The 20,624-nt window shown below is 32.1% G+C and overlaps 2 protein-coding genes across 5 annotated transcripts in view; one reads left to right on the top strand and one right to left on the bottom strand.

Moving 5' to 3' along the window:
- The window catches only part of LOC133191145 (1-phosphatidylinositol 4,5-bisphosphate phosphodiesterase eta-1-like), a 41,265-nt gene extending 32,535 nt beyond the window's left edge, over positions 1-8,730 (bottom strand). For 2 of the 4 annotated variants that reach the window (XM_061326856.1, XM_061326864.1), the window contains exons 1-2: positions 2,637-2,773; positions 395-550 (exon numbers count right to left, since the gene is read on the bottom strand). In XM_061326856.1, coding sequence (XP_061182840.1) covers positions 395-550; positions 2,637-2,745 — 265 coding nt within the window. In that variant the 5' untranslated portion in view covers positions 2,746-2,773. Of the gene's footprint in view, positions 1-394; positions 551-2,636; positions 2,774-6,219; positions 6,301-8,584 lie in introns of those variants that run through there. The other 2 variants (XM_061326882.1, XM_061326872.1) reach the window with 2 other exon arrangements.
- The window catches only part of LOC133191131 (RNA cytidine acetyltransferase-like), a 298,447-nt gene that overhangs the window by 63,919 nt on the left and 213,904 nt on the right, over positions 1-20,624 (top strand). The gene's annotated exons all lie outside the window — the stretch shown is intronic.

Below are 20,624 nucleotides of genomic sequence, written 5' to 3'. Positions count from 1 at the left end.
TTTTTTCTTTTTTTCATTATGATAACAACAGTGATAGTTTATTAACATGATTAATGTGAATTATATTTCCAATCTAATTAAAATCAGACTTCTTAGATCCATGCTGTATACACTCTGTGTAGAGCATATATGGTGCAGATCTAAGAAGTTTGATTTTAATTAGATTGATTTGATTTCATGCAAAGATTAAGTTTTACCCAACATGCATGTATATAAATCAGATATATGTTAATTAGACCTGCTATAAAAATTATGTCTTCCATGTACAATAAATATATTTTTTCATAAAATTCATAGTTATTTTACTGAGCAAACTGAACCTACTTTAATTAATACTTAAAAAATCCATGTCGTCTCTGAGATAAATACTTGTTGTTATTGGTTTTACGCTTACATGAGATTCTCTTTTTGCGAAATTTTTTTTCTGACCCAGCGTAACGCAACACCATGTTTTCTGTATCCAGGTAAAATGTCCGGGGGTAAAGTAAGCCTCCACTTTTGACCTTGTACAGCATACTGCCTTGGCTGAGCATGTACAGGAGCTTGTCAACTGGAAAACAACATCTTAATTAGAAACATCTGACATCTAACCTCTCTCTTATGTTTTATGCACCAAATTATACATGATTGTTAGAACTAACATGCAGGCAAATGAAGTAGCCAACAAATTATTTCACTGCAAAATATATTTAACAAATGCATATCAAGATTTCAGAACCTGGTAATTTTTGCAAGTCACGTTTTCTCAGGAAGCAATCAAAATATTTTTTTACAAACTTACCAGCCTCCAAGGAAAAGGAATCTGGGTGTTTCATATCTAAAACTACCAGTTTTAATTCCAGCTATCACTAGTAAATGTCAACTTTCTTCACACTTAGTTTTCTAAGTAATCACCTAAGAGAATCAACCATGTTAACAACTGCATGGAAACAAATGCAGAATTGACACCCATAGCCTGGGACCATGTCTCCTGACAAATTACCCAGCAATCTCCCCGACAAATTACCCCTGCATTCTCCCCAGTAACTAGATTAACAGGGTAAAAACCAATAGTCAAACTTTCTACAACAGAGATCAATGGCATCAGATCCAATTTTCCTTTCCTGGAATTTAATGGGTGGTATATAAGGGGCATTAGAACAATGAAGAATATGCTTATTACAGAATTGTTACACAAATTCTTGCGGAAATTGAAATTTGGTTCTATGTACAGCAATTAAACTGAATGCATATAAAAGGTAATTACATTTAAGAGCTGTAAAATTGTTGCTCTTTTTTTCAGTTTCTGTAAATATATGATGTTGTTAGAGTATAGATGATCAATATACTTATCAAATACCCAGCTCGTACTTGACACTTTGAAACAAAAGGGTCATTAAAGTGCAAGGACTGATAAATACTTCATGATTTTTTTCTTCATGGAATTGAACACTAATAATTGGTATTCTACAATACAGCTACAAAACAAAAATCTCAATGCTGATTATATTTGCATTTTGATTTTTCTATTTCTTCATGCATTTATGCATATTGGGTGTGTAAGAATAACCATGCAATGTGTATGTAAATAACCAACAAAACTAGAAATATGTCCATTGGACATGAATGTCCTGTCCATTTGTATTACTGTATGAGGTCTGATGCATTGGGGAGGTCAAGGTAAAAAATGTCTGGACACAGTTGATATATGTATCAGTGAATAAGCTTATATAAAAATATCTTGAATTATAAGTTCTTTAAAACTAGGCTAAATGCAAAATAAAGAAAAAAAGAGGTCAAAGGGAAGGTCAAGGTCAACAAATTTTGAAGCAGTTCAATAGCACTCAAACATATCAGCTTATGAAGTTTGATTAAAATATCTTGATTTGTTTCTTTGAAACTGAGCTACCAACAAGTGAGAAAAGAGGTCAAGGTCAAAGGAAAAATCAAGGTCAAATGATGAAGTTGAATAGCTTATATCGACATGTATCAGCATATAAGGTTTGATAAAAATATCTTGAATAGTTTCTTTGAAACTCAGAGCTAAACACACATTTAAGAAAAGTGAGGTCAAGGTCAAAGCAAAGGTCAAAATCAAAAATGTTGATGATGTTGAAATCTCTAAATAATATGTATCAGAATATAAGGCTTGATAAAAACATCTTGAGTAGATTTGAGCTAAACACTTATTTTTGAAAAGTAAGGTAAAAGGAAAGGTCAAGGTCAAAGCATGTTGATGCAAATGAATAGCTCTTGTCAGTATGTATCAGTACATGAGGTGTGATAAAAAAAACCTTGATTAGTTTCTTTGAAACTGGGCTCAAACCCATATTCATGGCAGAGTGTAATAATGGCAATACAGTAGAACTTTAAAAAAAATCCCTGAATAACTAACTTAAAGATTTATTTTTAGTTTTGGCTCCCCAGAAGACTTCAGCTAGCCCAGACATGTACTGAAAAATACTGACAACAAAATCTTCATATTACAGTGCATATTAGGCAGGTCTGATTTTGTAGCTTGAAATAAAGCAAACATGCAGTTTTTAGCTGCTTTAGTCAGCAGCTCAAAAGACCTGATCACTATGTAACTACATACGTAACTACATAATATGCACATTTTATCTATACTGTGAGTTGATTTAATAAGAATGTGTTACCTGATCCAGGGCTCAGTACCCCCTTCCACTTACTCCCCACAGTGGGGGTTCCAGATTCAGGAGGATCATTGTCTGGTGAGTAACGTGATCTATGATTTCTATTTCCCATTTTAGATTGTTCACATTACCTAACCGAACAACAATCATACACAAGTCTTCAAAGACAGCTGAAAGTTGTTAATGATCCCTTATCAGGTTGATAAATTGAAACTGTTGTGTATTTGGTCCTCAAACTTTTTCCTCATGTCTCTAATGGTCCAACTTAAAGCACTGCATAAATATTCCACTTCATATTCAATGAATTCAACACTGAATTCAATGATGATCTAATATTGAATTACAAATCTTCGATAATTTTAAAGATTCCAGAGTAGCAATCAAACAATATAATTTTACTAGGTTGGGTGACTCCTTTGAAGGTGTACCATTGAGGAAGATATTTCATGTTACAAGTATAAACAACATGCCTGTCTCTACCTTATGACCTTTGTACATGTAGCATTTAAGATAGGTATTTATGGCCACTTAGATGTAGTAAATATATATATATATATATGCCTCTCCAACATGCACCTGAGGGAGCACAAATAGTACAGTGTTCCTGCTGTGATGTTTGTACAAGTTAAATACATATTTTGTAATAGAAAAGATCCGTTGAAAGGTAAATAAAGTATCAGGAATAGGAGTAAAATATGTGGATAATTCTTGGATACCACTTTTAAAGCAGGGGAAATCGAGTGTTACTTTGGTTATACACTGTACATATATCTCGTATTAGACAATACCATAACCCCTTTCAAACTCTGCATCAGGACCTTATTTCCTACACTGAGTTATAAATTGCTGACTTAACTCAAAATATATTTGAACTATTAATTCTTACTCAATAACTGTAAAAAAAAAAATTCTCCAGTTAAGCATACTATCTCTTGACGATATTAAACATTGTACCAGCTTGTAGGATTTACAATGGACTATCATCGAAAGTCAATTTAAACAAGATACTTGTCATGAATAGAATATTTTGTTGACTGATAGCTTTATGGAAAATTTAACTAACCTTCAAGCGTCTTTTCAACCCATCCCCCCCCTTAAAAAAATCATGTGGAGACCAATAAAAATATGCCAAGTTAATATATAATAATTAATAAGTTAATGCAATGTAAGTTAATGCTAATTCAACTGAGTTTAAAAACCCTTCTTATATATATTTTCAGCACAATATAATTTAATATTATATTAGCAAATATATGCTGGTTATACACAGATCTAGAGTCTTGCATTTCCAGCAAAGAAATAAAATCAAGACATTTTTAGATTTATATCATGGTATTGGCCTATAAAGTATACATATGTTATGTATGGCTGCATACTTCATATATTTTTTTCAGAAATCTGTCGAATTATTTTGAAAGCTTCCTAAGAACAATATATAGAATCAAGTAAGGCATTCCATGCAGCTTTCATATTTAATTTACTTTTATGAGTAAACATTTAAACTAGATATCATATTCTATGCTACAAAACATGCAATTTGCAAATATCAAAAGTGGCAACGAGGACTGCACATGCAAGTCTCTTACTTTACGAGCATTACTTCAGGTAGTTTTATAGAACATCAACTAAGGTACGAGGATTGTTAGAAAAGTTCGCGGACAAGTTCTATTGTGAGCGCACTTTTTGCATGAAATCAGTAAAACTCTGCAGGTAAAAACTGTACGTATTTTCCAATTAATATGCAAAAATTTGGTGTTTTCCGATGATCTTTAAAAAATATACAGCCAAAGTATTTAGATAAAACATGCTTCACGGAGCATGCTGCTTTTTCTCACTTTTATATTTCAGAGACATAATTTTGAAATTAAAAATTGCACTGTTGTAGCGCATTAAGATTTATGATATTTCACCTATCGCTAGATATTCATGAAACGTTATTTGCGAAATTTTGATTTAAATTGGAGGAGTTATGACTGTTTTATCACTAATTATAGATGATCAATGCGTAAAAACAAAGCCAAAAATGGTAACGTCATTGAACGTCTTGGAGCACCGAACTATTAAAAAATTATGTGTGCAGACAGGAAAATGCCCGCAAGAGACTAAAATGTTTTAAGATGATGCTGGGGATGGCTTACACGTATCTAGTACCAAAGTGTTCAAGTGGTAGCAGCTTTGTAAGAATGGAAGGATGGATATTTTTGATTATCATCTCCTGCGATACCCCCAATATCCTGCTCATTGCATGGACGTTGCGCCTATGGATTTTGCATTGTTTCTCCTATCTGATCGTTGAACTGCGTAGATATTATTTTAAAGATCTCACTAATATCCGATACGCCACAAAAGACATAAAAAAATATGTAACATGTCTTGATATACTTATTCAATTTATAAGTCAGAAAAAGACACGAAAAGTCGATAGAAATGAAAGATATTTAGAACTGTGAAAAAGCTTCACAGGTTTGGAATCAGGTTGTCGCGTCACCTAACGTCATAAAACGTCAAGTGATTGCTCCGTGAATCCTATGGCCGCGCAGTAAAAATCAAAGTATGTTTTCAAAATTTTAGTAAATGGATCTGATTTTTTACATACTAATAAACTAAAGATAAGAATTTAATTAGAAATACATCATTCTTCAAAGTTTGCAAAATATTTCCTGTAAATCAACGTGTCCGCGAACTTTTCTAACAACCCTCGTACATGGACATCTCTAAGAGATAGTGTTGTTGTTTTTTGTTTTTTTTTCAACATCATATTATGACTTGATGAGTACACCACACTCCATGGTCAAATGTAGAATGAACATTCTCTTATTCAAACATTTTCTTCTGGTTAATACTTAAATAATGCAGTTTCTTTTTTTTAAAGAAATTCAAGCATGCCTAATTATATACAGTAATACAAACATGTATATATATAAATTTAGAATTCAAGAAAAACATTTTTTTTAGAAAAACAAAGCACATTCTATACACTGTATCTGCAAAAATTTGTAAAATTACACAAAAGTTTATAAATGGGGTTTATACGTACATCACTTATCTGCCCAAGCATGTACATGGCACACAGAAATGTTTGATGATACTTCACAACAGATTTTTACAATGATTTAATTCTTATGATGAGGGGAGGGGGGATGTGATGTTAGAAAATAACAAAATATGTCCTGTTGGCATTTCCTTTCATTCCCTTTAAAACATGTATATATATAACTTCAAATTTACTTAACTATTACTGAAAGTAGACATATATAAGTATCAAGTATCAGATTTAATTCATTCATGTTGGCAAAAATATTAGATTGATACTGAAGACTATTACACCAGGTGTAATTCAATTTTATATCTCTTTCAACACTGATGATTTATCTGTTAATATGGCTACAAATGTCATCTGCGATAGATCATATATTTTTTAAATACCAGCCCAGGTATTTTTTTTATTTATAGTTTGTATACAAACACCCTAGACCTTCTCTCAATTAAGGCGGCTACCAAACTACAGGGTTCATGCATTGTATACTATTCATGCATATCAAAATGCAGAACACTATATTAATTAAACTTTGATAAATTTGCCTACCTCCTATAATTCCAAATTTTGAATCTACAACATGGAATATGAGTAATTTACATACCATGTTGGTTTGACATGTCTTGGCCTTTTTTAGGATCCATTATTGTGTTAGCCATTTTTAATCACTCCTCATAATATTTCATTTCTGACCCTTTTCTGTGTTGACTTTTCAATATCTATCTAGGGGGACTTTATCTTGGTTTACAAATATTTATGTGAACTGTTTGCTTATATACAACAACATATTAATTGAAAACAATGTATGTAAGCAATTGCTAAGTTGAGTACTGTATTCATATTAAGCTTGCATTACCCATACACAACCTTATTTTGGAAATTAATTATTTTTAAAAAGTTCTGATTTTTTTAACAATAATAATTTTCAACATGGTCAAAATATGTTTTAGTTTTAGTGTTGACCCATTAATTCATATACCAGCAACATTAAAGTAAAACAAATCGGAGACTGAATGAAAGAGTAAAAGAAATTGTGCATTCTTTTTTACTCCTCATTTCCTACAGCTGTGTTCATTTAATTGCTGTTTAAAATAGCTGTGCCATATGCATTACTCAGGGTCTATCTACTAACTAGGTCATTCTATCAAATTCCACAGTTCAAAATCTTAGAACATTTTATTGGCATATATGCAAAAAATCCAGAGAAAAAAATTGAGTTTTAATCTTTGTTAAGGTCAGACGACACCTTCCTTAATAATATATATTTTTTCCAAGAATTTGTCATTGAAGTACTGCTAGTTTAACAAGTTCCCTAACAAAAAATTGAGGTATTTACCAGGCATTTGTGCAAGGTACCAGAGGATGTTGTTTCCTATTAATAATATAACCCTTTTTGAAAGCACTTGAATTGTCAGTATCAGAACTTTTATTGTATGTATTTGCTTAGACATTATTTGCTTAGACATTTTGAAAACAGTTTAGAATTCAGAAGATAATTTTAATATCATGAATATTTCTTATAAATTACAAAGAGAAACATTAGAACAGATATTTGCTGAACATGTCGTCAGACCTTAATTTAAAATTTAGTCTTACAAAAAATAAACTGGACAAGCACTTTTTGCCAGTAGTGACTGTTCAGTAAAATGACTATATGCTGCATCATATATCTGAAGATTTGCTGTCAAAGTGTTTCTTGAAAACTGGACATGACAGGACCACACCTCTTGAGAATTCACCCCTCCTAACCTGCCTCCACAGAATACTAGTGGAAGCAGGGGTGGATCAAGAATTTAAATTGTTCTCATTTTCCTCAATTTCAGCATTGATGCAGGTCACTTAATTTAATGTCATCTGAAATTAAACTACATGTCACTTTCAAATACATGACGGTGCACTTAAACCTGATAATTGTTGCTGTAAAGTGTGTATAAAAAGAAGAAATATGTCAGTCTTTAAAAAAAATAATATAGACAAATACAGTAAGATGGACCCCCAATCATGATCAGCGTATATTGCCATTAAATGACAAGCCTATTTCTACAGTATAGATATAAAACCTATAAGTATGTCACATACATCAGCACTTACATATATATACACAAAGATCTACTTAGCTTAGCTTTATAGTTGATCCACTTTTAACATCAATTTGTAAAATATCATTCATGTTTTTATTTTAGCAATAGTTGGAGAAAAATCAAATTAAAAGTAATGTTTATCATGTTTATGGTAGAGAGAAAATTATTCATCTAATCAGATTTATATGAAACAACAATAATCTCTCTCTCTCTCTCTTGGACCATTGCTTGTGAAAATTTGTAAATAGTTGGCAATATACTCGTTCACTAACTATATTGTCCTCATTGATTTTCTCCGACACTACTTTTAAATAATGTTGACATATACCCTATGTAAAAATCTTTTATACAAAATATATGCAAACATATATGACAATTGTAAGAGAAATTAATTGGCACACAATTAATATCGTTCTATTATACAACATTTTTAAACAAATAAGTTATGTGGCTAAAGAGTTATTATAGAAAGAACGTTCTATCGTTAAACCAATGTTATGTCAAATAAAAACAAGGCTTATACATACATGTGTAGCCACAGGCATAACTTTGTTATCACATCTACCTTTCATCAATTCGGATTCCTGAATTTTCGAATACCCCCCCCCACCCGCCTAGCTCTCTCTCTCTCTCTCTCCCTCTCTAAGAGACACACGTTTCTAAACTAAAAATCAGAAAGATGTACTGAAGTATAATAAAAAATTATACAATTTCTGCATTTTGCGGACGCGGGAACGAAATACTGTCAGTGGTGGTGCCTGGTGCATGGTGAATGATTAAGAGTGTGGCATAATAATATTAATCTGTTCACGTTAAGAAAATAAGTGACTTACTGCTAACTTTTCCATGTTCTTTTCCCGGGTTTCCACTCATGTTCCCCTCCATCACTAACTGATAATGTGTCGAACGAGCATAAATCTCCAAACTTTATGCCACCTTGCATGCACCTTCCGTTACACTCTAAAAATATCTGGCATTTATAAGTTTGTTGTCGTACCAAATCTCGGCGAAGCGAAACGTCCCACAGCCCACGGCCATTTTTGTCGAATCAGTGACCCGTAAATAAAGTGAAAACTCCTGATTCACTCAAAATCATTAGCCTATCTGTAATATCTATGATTCTCTTCTCGGAACACATTTGAGGATCACAGTACTTCTACACGAATTCAATATGATTGACAAAGTAATCTTAGGCAAATTGTTGTTTAATTTTTAGCCATAGTCATATTGAAGTCTTTATCAGAGACAGGATAGTATTTTTTGTATAGATCTAGGCCCTACCTAACCATTTCCTAATGATGTATTTTTTAAAAACAGATAGACCTATAATTATATTAATTAATGCACGTTATTCTCTCAATCCCACTTTACCTCTGAGTCGCTTTGATTTACACTTGCCCCTACTGCATGTGCTCAAAATGACATGACGCAAATCAAACATGACGTCACGATTGCAGAAGAGTTCTTAATTAAATCTAGAGTTTCAAGCTTTTCTTTATGAAAAAAGAGGTGATCAAAACTGCATCGACATCGAGGGTGATACTAGCTGCAGAACGTACTGCTGCGTTATATGGTTTTATATTTTAGTCTTGACCATAACGGCCAAAAACTAAAATATAAAACCATAACGCTGAAGATAGGGTGATACTTGGTTCCAGTATTTTTTTTCAGATCTTACTTCTATTTCAGAAAATACCAAAAAAGAGAAAAAAAATTAGATACTTTAGAGGAAAAGCTAAAAGTTAATAAAACATAATAATTGCAGTTTTCCCATGATAGATAAAAGAAGAGGCCCATGGGTCACATCGCTCACCTGAGCACACTGGCTAGGAAGAAGCAGAAATTAGTCCAGTATTTTGAGAAGTTTTAAGGGGGGGGGGGGGCAAACTTAACTTTACACTACCTCAGGATGCTTCTATATCAGTATTACTAATCATGGCTTTGCTGTTCTTAAAAAGAAGAATTGTTAAGATTTTTTTCCTCTATGTATTCCTATGTAAAACTCTGATTGGTCATTGTGGCCCCACCCTACCCACTGTAAATTTGAATAAATTTGAATCTACACTACCTGTGGATGCTCCTATAATAATATGACTAATCATGGTTTTGCTGTTCTTGAGCAGCAGATTTTTTTCAAGATGACGATGATTCTTATGCAAAACTTTGACCCTCTGTTGTGCCCCAACCCCCGGGGGGGGGGGGGGGGGGTCATGATTTGAACAAACTTGATTCTACAATACCTAAGGTTGCTTCTGTATATATATGACTAATAATGGCTTAGTTGTTCTTGAGAAGAAGATTTCAAAGATATTTCCTAATGACCTATATGATCAGGTTCTTACAAGGGATATATAGGTTTTCCTTTTACTCTGTCTGAGTTAATGATTGGACAGCTACAGTGTATGTCTGGGGGTATATCACATAGTACTTAAATTTTCTCTTTCATCTAGAGATGGGGACTGGGTAAGGTACTACTTGCACCGTGTTTCTCCCCTAGGTTCCCTTTGATAGATGAGAACCAGATGTCTCAATTTCTTCAGATTTACTACACCAAGAACAATTAAAGCATTGAAGTCTATGGAGCAATTTTGTAAAAATAAAAATTCAAATAATAAGAATGTCAATAAATACTGTAGTGAAAAAATGCACTTAAACACATTAGAAATAGAATGACAATTGAAATTTTTTTTTTTACCGGGTAAGATTTTTAAAACCGATTTTTTTTATTAAATAAAAACAAAGGGAGATAACTCTTACCAAAATTCAAGGTCATAAATTAGGACACATCCCACCCTTACATGCTAATAGTAATAAATGGGAATTATGTCTAAATTTACCGAGTATTCAACACCTACACATTTGTTTTGTATTCAATTTCACTGAATCTTTTGCTATTGGGATGGAATACCTAATCTTAAATTCTTTATTGCTGATTCATCATCCAACTTCTTCTGCTACCTTTTGAATGATTGTGGATGTCTGACTTTCCCAAAGCTTTGCCTTATATACCCTTAGTCTATTCCAATGGTTGTCAGGTCATTCCACTATTTGAAGTCCAATGTGCTTTACTCCAATGTCACTTAACCATTACACCTGTATATTCATATGTAAACCGTGACCCACTGTTGTGGCCCCGCCCTACCCCCAGGGGTCTTGATTTGAACTTTATTCTACATTACCTGAGGATACTTCTGTATTAATATGTCTGATACTGGCTTTTTAGGGATATTTCCTATATATTCCTATGGTAAACTTTGACCCACCCCCCCCCCTGTTGTGGCCCTGCCCCACCCTTAGGGGTCATGGTTGGAACAAACTTGAATCAACACTATACCTGAGAATATTTCTGTAATAATATGACTAATCATGGCTTTGCTGTTCTTGAGAAGATTTTTAAAGATATTTCTTATATATTCCTATGGTAAACTTTGACCCCCCTGTTGTGGCTCTGCCCCACCCCCAGGGGTCATGACTGGAACAAACTTGAATCTACACTACTTGAGGATACTTCTGTAATAATATGACTATTAATGGCATTGCTTTTCTTGAGAAGAAGATTTCTAAAGATATTTCTTATATATTCCTATGTAAAACTTTAACCCCCTCTTGTGGTCCCGCCCTACTCCCGGGGGTTATGATATGAAGAAATTTAAATTTAGAGTATGTAATGAAGCTTTCACGTAAGTTTCATCTTTTCTTGCCCAGTGGTTCTTGAGAAGAAGATTTTTAAAAGATGCCACCAAATTTTTACAAATTCTTAATTATCTCCCCTTGAAAGAGGGTGCGGCACTTCCTGTGTACAAACTTGAATCCCCTTTACATAAGGATGCTTTGTGGCAAGTTTGGTTGAAATTGGCCCAGTGGTTCTTGAGAAGAAGTCGAAAATGTAAAAAGTTTACAGACGAGAGACGGACGCCGGACACTCTTTGAACAGAAAAGCACACTTGAGCCTTCGGCTCAGGTGAGCTTAAAATTACAAACACGGAATTACAAGAAGCATTTTCTAAACTTAAGTTGAAAAAACACCTGTATTAGACAATGATTTCAATGAAATGCTTAAAGCATCACAACACTTTGTCAATCCTTGCTTGTTGAAACTATTTAATGCTGTGTTTACATCTGGAGAGTATCCTTCAAAACGGTCAGAAAGTTTTATTTGTCCTCTATTCAAATCTGAGGATCCAAACAAGCCAGAAAATTATAGAGGCATAGCTAAATAGTAATAGTATTGGAAAATTATTTAACTTAATATTGAACAGCAGACTTAACAATTATTTTCTAGAGAATGATGTCATTCATAAATCACAGAATGATAGGTCTCTCCAAGAAATCTCGCACTTCAGATCATATCTTTGTGTTGAAATGTTCAATCAACAAATATTTCAAGACTGGTGATAAGAAACTATACGCCTGTTTTGTTGATTTTTGAAAGGCATTTGATAAAGTTATTCATGTTGGCATTATGTATAAACTACATGTACAATCAAATGATATCAGTGAGTATTTTACAGAATTTTAAAATCTATGTATAAGAATGATAGATTATGTGTGAAAGTAAATGATAAAATAACATTTTTTTTTTTTTCACATCTAGGGTTGGATTAGACAAGGTGATCTCCTTAGCCCAAGTTTATCTAAACTCTTAATAAATGACCTCCCAAGTATTCTGGATGATAATTCTGTCCCTGTTACTCTACATAAAGAAAATATTTCATGTCTTATGTATGCAGATGACCTTGTTTTAATATCCATTACGAAATCAGATCTTCAACATAAACTCAATCTCCTCGATCCATGATTATTGTAGGGAGTGGTGTCTAGAAGTAAACATAAAGAAAACAAAAGTACTAATTTTTAACAACTCGGGTAGATTATACTGAAGGAAGCATTCCATCTTGGTAATGATATTATAGAATGTGTTAAACAATACAATTGTATACTAGTAAATATCTGGGGATAACTCTTGAAAACAATTGAAAGGTAAATATTGAAGCAAAAAAAAAAAATGTATCAAAAAAGCTTAAAGCACGCTTCAAATATTATAGAGATATAAAGAATGCTAATCCCTCTATAAATTTTTTTTTACATATATTGATCACTGTATTAAACCTATAGCTTTGTATATTGGCTGTGAGAAAAAGGAAAAATGTCCCTCTTTTTGATATATTAAAAGATTGGGAAGTTGAAAAACTCTATATGAAATTATGTACATATATTATGGGGGTATCGAAAACTTGCACAAACGTAGGAATCTATTCTGAACTGGGAAGGTGTCCATTATATATAGATATGTTAAAGCAATTTTTCATGTACTGGTATAAACTATCTTCATCTAGACCATATATATCATTTAAATTACTGGACCCCACCATTATCACTACGAAATAGGTGTTTTTCACGTTTGGGGAATGATTTTACTTTTTTTTTTTTTTTTTTTTTGCTTGTCAAGAAATGTTTGGGTTGGAATTTTTTTTGACTGGAATTGACCCCCCTGGAAAAAAAAATCCAGGATCGGCGCCTAATACATGTATGACTGTAAACTTAAGATGTAGATATTTATACTTATAGAAATGTAGAAATAAACTTATATATGTATATATTTATATATAAATAAACTTATATATATATATAGGATCTCCCATGATTTGTAGTTGGATATGATTTTTATCCAACGAGTTGTGTGTTTTTTATCCCCGAGCCTTGGCGAGGGGATAAAAACACACAACGAGTTGGATAAAAGTCATATCCAACTACAATTCATGGGAGATTCTTTTTATCCCATGTTTAATACTTCACAACCAATGTTTTACACTGTTTTATATAAGGACTCCACTTTATTTTACTTCATCGCGCTAACGCAAAAACCATTGTGACGTCGCAACTGTGGATTATGAAAAATTTATCCAATGAGTCATATCCACGGGATAAAGGGGTAAACATGGGATAAATATATATATATATATATATATATATATATATATATATATATATATATATATATATATATATATATATATATATATATATATATATATATATATATATATCCAAAATTGAAATAAAGTCTCAGTATTAATCGGATTTAAATATTTAAAATATAAATAAAAAGAAAACACAAAAATCCTCCGAAAGTGCTAAAGCTTTACGGAGGATTGTTGTGTTTTCTTTTTCTTGTCTATTTTTTTTTTAAATATTTATATTTATGTATAGTTGAAAACTATTGTTTACGATGTTAATCTAAATTTATCTGTCAGTAAATAAACGTTAACAATAAATTTTGATGATAAATTTAGATTCTCATTGGTAAACTATAATTTACATTCTTTAACCATAGTTAAGAGTTGTTAATCATAGTTTCACAAATCTTTAATCTATATTTATCAGATAAACTATGTTTAACATTCGTTAATTAAACTTTACTTATCAATCGTAAATTAAAGTTTTGAGAGATAAACTCATCCTCTCAGTGTCAAGGTTTTGTGTGTGGAGTTCCCAAATCACAAAACCTTGACATCGTGAGGATGAGATAAACTATGATTCACATTTGTCAAGCATAATTTAAACTATAATTCACACTTGTAAACTTTAGGTAAGAGTTGTTATATATAGTTAATGAGTTTAAAAACCTTGGTTAACTGTTAATAAAAAAAAAAGAAAGAAAAAAGAAAAGACAAACATTGCTTCACATAAACAGAACTACTAGAGTAACTTGTCATTTTGATAATATTTAACAGCATGTCTCAGAGAAAGGCGTGCATAATGGCCCGGAGACAAGTTTCTCTGATTACCTTCAAACTTTGTGAGCCAAATCTAGTATGCATAAATGGGAATCAGGCAAATTTTATAAGTCAAACTTCCAGCAACTCTTTTGGTACCAGCAATGCTCAGTCATCTTTGTCTGATCAACGCAAAAGGTTGGAAAGACGACAGGGATAAATCTCAGTGATTTATTTCATTGCTGCTGAGGAAAAAATTGATTACGAATCGTCAACATGAATTTTTCTTTATCATCTCTTTTATATAAAAACAAATTTTGTCATTTTTTCTTTTTATTTCCAACTATAGATTTCCTTTAAATGATAGTTAACAAATTGTGAAATAATATTTACCAGATAAACTATGTTTTGCAATCGCCAGTGATTGTACATGTATTCAGTGTTAAGAATAGTTTACTCTTGTAAAACGTAGGTTTAGGCGTTAACTAAAGATTAAAGAATATAAATTAAGTCGATAACTATAGTTTAGGGACCGTAAACTATAGCTTACAGTCGATACAGTCTATAAACCTAGTTTATCAACTGTGACATTATATGTTTAACTCATTTTTGTGAACTTATGCATACTCCCTTTGAATGACTTATTTAAGGTATTTCCATCCTCACGATTTTAATAGTTCAATGTAGCAAAACTGCATTTATTTTCACTGAATTTAGTTCAAATCAATTAATTTAAAAAAAAAAAGTATAGGTTGTCATATTTTTTAAGATGTAAGGCAATTAAACAGAAGTATATATGTCAACATAAAAAATCATACATTTTTAGGAATCTGTATAGAAAAAGTTATGTAAAACTTGTTCAACATTATTCTGATGTTCAAAGTTCCAAAATAATTACTTTTTTTATAAATATGTTTGAATTGTGAATATCAGGGAATCCATTTAGCATTAAAAGTACAGTAAAGAAAATGAATAAACAAAGACACAAGAGAAAGGATTATTGCCCTTAGCAACATTTTTAAAGATTGAATAATTGATTAAATAAAGGATATTTTAAATTCTTCTAATTAACATTATTTTTCTTTACACCTATTGAAAAGCAGTCTTCCAAAAGAAATTTTTCTATTTGCTATGAATTTAAATAAATAACAGTTTTTGCAAAAACCTATGACATCACTGGAGGATGGAAATACCTTAAGGTATGTCACTCGTGAAATTAGTTATATCAAGGATTTTTTGAGAAGTATATTTTAGATAAGTACTCATATAGCATGTCTCAAAATCGCAAAGAAAACGGGGGGTCAGTGTGCATCTTAATGGGCTACGGTACAATTAAGTTGACCTTTTTGCACTTAAATTGTAACTCTTTGGTGAATCACTTAATCTTTATCATATTTTATCAGATGTAATTAAGGCAATAAATATAATCTTATTTTACGTAAAATAGTTTGAATAATATTTATCATTGAACAAATCATGCAAATTAATGCGCACAAATTATTGTGTGACCTTTTTGCATTAATAAGTATCATATTTGGGGTATTAAAAATCTAAATAGGAAATAAAATATTTTTTGTATCAAACTTTTTATGACTTAAGTGCTGATCGGTTGGAAGTATCGTGTTGTTTAAAATAATAAAAGGAAAAGTTGGGGTCAGTGAGGTAAATTTTGAGATATGGGTCAAAATGTGCGATTTCCGGCGAAAAATGGTGTAAATTTTATCTTGACTTCTCTAACATATCTTAATTTCTTTCAGTCTGTTGAGTGAATGTGTAAAATTTTGTTCTAAAAATATAAATTGAGACCTATATTTAATATTCCTAGTATATCATAACGGAAAATATTCTCTAAGTAAAGATATATGGGGCTAAATTTTAAGTTCCAGGATTTTAATTTTAAGGAGGGATTCTTGTCTCGTTTCTGACTAGATGAAATATTCAAAGTATAATTGCTTATATGTTTTATATATTTAGATGTAAGAGATTTAAAAGATCATATTTTTCTTTCCTCATCACAATTGTACAACTTTAAATAGAAATGGTAAACTGAGTTTGAAATCTAGCAGGGACTATATTTTTGGTGGAATGGCGGCGTATGAAAATATCTTCTTTTCTGTCTTTCAAAATAATTATAGAACAATGAATTTAGTTATAATTTTACACAATCAAAGACTTGGAGAAAATTTTTAAATGTAAGTTGAATTAATGATAAGGGACTAAAGTTTTAAAATATATCAAAAAGATATGATTTTTCAAACAAACTACAGTTATGTTAGCTTTTAAAATCTTCCAATCTAAGTTCAGATTTGAGCCAAAAATTCGTAAAAAGTGTTTTTTCTCTCTTAGTAAACGGTCAAAACTTTTTGTTTTTATATCATTTTGTATCTTTATTTGACAACTTTACCATATCTGAAAATAAGAAAAATTTAAATATAGGAAGCATATAAAAATAACGAAAATATCTTAAAATTTTAAGAAAAGTAGAGGAAATTCGGATTAGCCAATATCCACTTTAGTTAAATTATTTATGTCAATTTGGTAATATCATCTTATAGACCCAAAATGGTAATATCTCTTTATGCAAAAAGAAAAACATTTAATTTATTGAAATAGAAGTAGGCATCGCATGATTGGCAACAGTATTTTTTAATCTTAATGTCCAGGGAAAAGGTACTGACCTTTACCTGACCTTGCCTCTAATATAAAACGGTCAAATTTAATCCAACTGATACCATCACTTAGTGATATTGTCTTCTTGATTCTGTTAAAATTCCATTGATTTTTAAATATAAGAAATAAGTGTTCTTATGAGAAGAATCCCTCCTTAACAAATGTGTAGATTTGAAGAACTTTCTTCTAGATATCCTTCCACCACAAGAAATAGTCCCTCATTAATCTTGTTTCTTTATGAATTTGTGAGCAGTTTTTTAATTGAAAGTTGAAAAATTTGCATTGTTTAATTTAAATATGTTATAAAAATTGAATTGTAATAAATAGTTAAACATGTTTTGGGATGCATACTTCAAAACTGTTAAACTTACGCTGAAAAAATCATTTAAAGATTAAAATAGTAAAAAAAAAATGTAAAAGCCTCTCTATTACAGGTCATCTGATGTTGAAATTAAAGGTTCTTACTGAACTTTTCTAAAAAGCTGACGAGGGACATACCTTAAGTTAGTTCTCTGAAAATGGTATATAGCCAAAGATCGCCAGAATCTGATATCAAATTGAACCTTACATGTCACTTCATATATTGAAATCTATACCATTCACTCAAAAATAAAAACACTGAAAGGAAGGGATAGTGAAGGTAAATGGAGGAAAGGAAATATGTGAGACTCTGACTACAGCAAGTGGAATATGAGCAAAGATTGCAGCTGATCGAGCTGTTTTGAACTAAGTTCATATTTAAAACGTATTTGACATAAAAGATCTACTGTAAACCAACTTTTATTCGCGTGCCAGAAATATTCGCGAGTTTCGCGACCTACTTTAACTCGCGAATATTTATAGCCTCGAACCATTTATTTTGCTTTGTATTTGTAGAGAATGTTTCCTCAGTCGCGAAAATTAATCGTCGCGGATTAAATTGATTTCAAACCGACGAATCGCAAATTTAAGTTGACGCGAATAATAGTTGGTTTACAGTATCTCAGAAAACATATTTTATCTCCCTTTTCTCTATTTCCACTTCGCAAAAAATAAAGGGGGGTTACCCCCCCCCCCCTTGGATCCGCCAATTGGTGCCTAGTGATAAATGTGCCACTATTACATTTTGGAGATAATACAAAAGCTCATTTTCACTGCATACGCCATGAATAATGACAAGAGGGAAACAGATGATAAAGTCATTTAGCTAAATGTCAAAGTTAAAATTGCTAATTTTTCCAAGAACATTTTCATGCCTATCAATGTGCATCTCTATATAGATGCATCATACATGCAAGTTTATTCACCATAGTGCCTAGTCAGTTAGGAATGGACCTGCTCCAAAAACTATTTCTTGTTCCCTACACAATTTCAAGATATAATGGAGATCTAGACTGTTTGATCTCAAATAGTTGCTCGAGTCATTTAATAAATTCAGATGAATTCAGTTAAATCACAGACAAGAGATCTGACCAATATATTTTATACCTGAATTATATGCACAAAAGGATGTGTTATGTTATCCCTACAAATTCTGTTGAATTTGAGATATTTTCGTCTTGGAATCCTAATGCTGAATTTTTAGCTCACCTTGAAGGTCGAGAGGAGCTTATGCTATGCTTCAGGCGTCAGTCTTACGGGTAGTGTTTAAGGAGCAAGTCCATTCTCAAGTAACCATGCATGAGCCCTATCTGGACCAGTCAATGGATGTACCCTAGCTTCCAGGCTTGGATCAGATGCTGGATCAAGGTTAAAGTTTATAGAGCTTGCCTTTAGATGCTGGATCTGATCTGACCTATATTTTCTTGATGAGTGACCAGATTAAAAGTTTGTGGAGCAGGTCCATTCCTAACTGCAGGACCTATGGTGAATAAACTTGCATGTATGATGCATCTAGGGATGTACATTGATAGGCTTACTTCAGATACTGGATTTGTTCTATTCTGATTTTCTGAATGAGTGGCCATGTTTAATTTTTTTCTTATTTTTTTATCTTTTTTTATTAATTAGTATGGGCTTACCTGGACCAAACTTGCTTGGATGATTAACCTAGGGTTGTATTCTACCAGCCTTGGTTCAGATGCAGGATCTGAGCTAGATTTTCTGGATGAGTGACCTGGTAATTTTTTTGTAACATTAGTCCTTCCAAAAGAAATATAAGCACTTTGCTGCCTAAACTTGCATGGATGATGCATCTAGGGATGCACATTATCAGGCTTGTTTAGGATGCTGGACCTGATCATATACGTGAGTACTAGGTTAAAGTACCAGTATTTTGAGAAAGTCCATGCTCAAGTAACTAAAAACCTTTTGATGACCAAACTTGCATGGATGATGCATCTAGGTTGCACACTATTAGGCATGCTTCGGATGCTGGATCTTTACATTCATATATGGATACTTACATTTTTCAGAAGATTAGTAAATTTTTAGAGCCAGTTCATTTCAAAATAATTGTAAGTCCTACCCATACCAAACTTGCATGATTCATCTATGGATGCACAATACCAGAACATTCATTTGCTGTGAGACTTTGCCTTACTTCTAGATAATATCTGTCAATGTGAGCTTCATAATCTTTGTTTACCTATGTTTCTTAAAGAGTTTGATTATAGCATCAAAGATTGAATTTTTATATTTTCAACTTTTAAAATCGTTTGTGACAGAATAAATGCAGGGTAAGACAATTCAAATTTTGTCATGAGCTACCCCTACCTCCTTTGCAGCATTTGTGCACATTTAATACTCAGTAGCATCAATTACTACATCCAAAGTGCATCTAGCAGTAACACCATTAATGGTGCTTAGATTGAGTCAAACTTGGAGTGGATCTATTGATACAATTGGAATTAGAAACTTTACTGCATGTGCAATCTATAGTAAACTAGGTGATCCACTTCAAATGACAATCACCCCTCTCCAAAAAACGTATCTCAAACAACCCAACAAAAAACACAAAACATAGGTACATGTAATTAATTAAAGATTACGAAACTCACCTTCTTGAATGTTATCTACAACTCAGGCAAATCTTACATAAAATTTTTCTAGTTAGTTTTCATCTGAGATCAATATCCAGGCAAGTTTGGTTTAAATAGGACATATTCACTTGGGAATGGACCTGCTCCAAAAAATTTCTGATCACTCATCCAGAAAATGTAGGGCAGATCAAGTATCTGAAGCAAGTCTGGTAGTGTCCATCCCTAGTTACGTTACCCGTGCAAGTTTAATCATAACAGGTCATATAGTTACAGAGCTACTCCAAAAACAATACCCTAGTCACTCATCTAGAAAATGTAGGTCAAAGCCATCATCTGAAGCAAGTCTTGTGGAGTGTATCGATTCCCTAGATACATCATCCATTCAAGTTTGGTCCAGGTAGGGCTTATAGTTACTTGGAAATGGACTGGCTCCAAAAATTTAATCTGTTAACTCATCTGGAAAATTTAGGTCAGTTCGAAATCAAAAGGAAGTCTGGTAATGTCCATCCCTAGATGAATCATCGAAG

Source organism: Saccostrea echinata, unplaced genomic scaffold (genome assembly GCF_033153115.1).
Source record: "Saccostrea echinata isolate AGI-Se365-2 ecotype Australia unplaced genomic scaffold, CSIRO_AGI_Sech_v1 ptg000001l, whole genome shotgun sequence".
Taxonomy (NCBI): Eukaryota; Metazoa; Mollusca; class Bivalvia; order Ostreida; family Ostreidae; genus Saccostrea; species Saccostrea echinata.
This window is presented reverse-complemented; position numbering and strand designations above follow the sequence as displayed.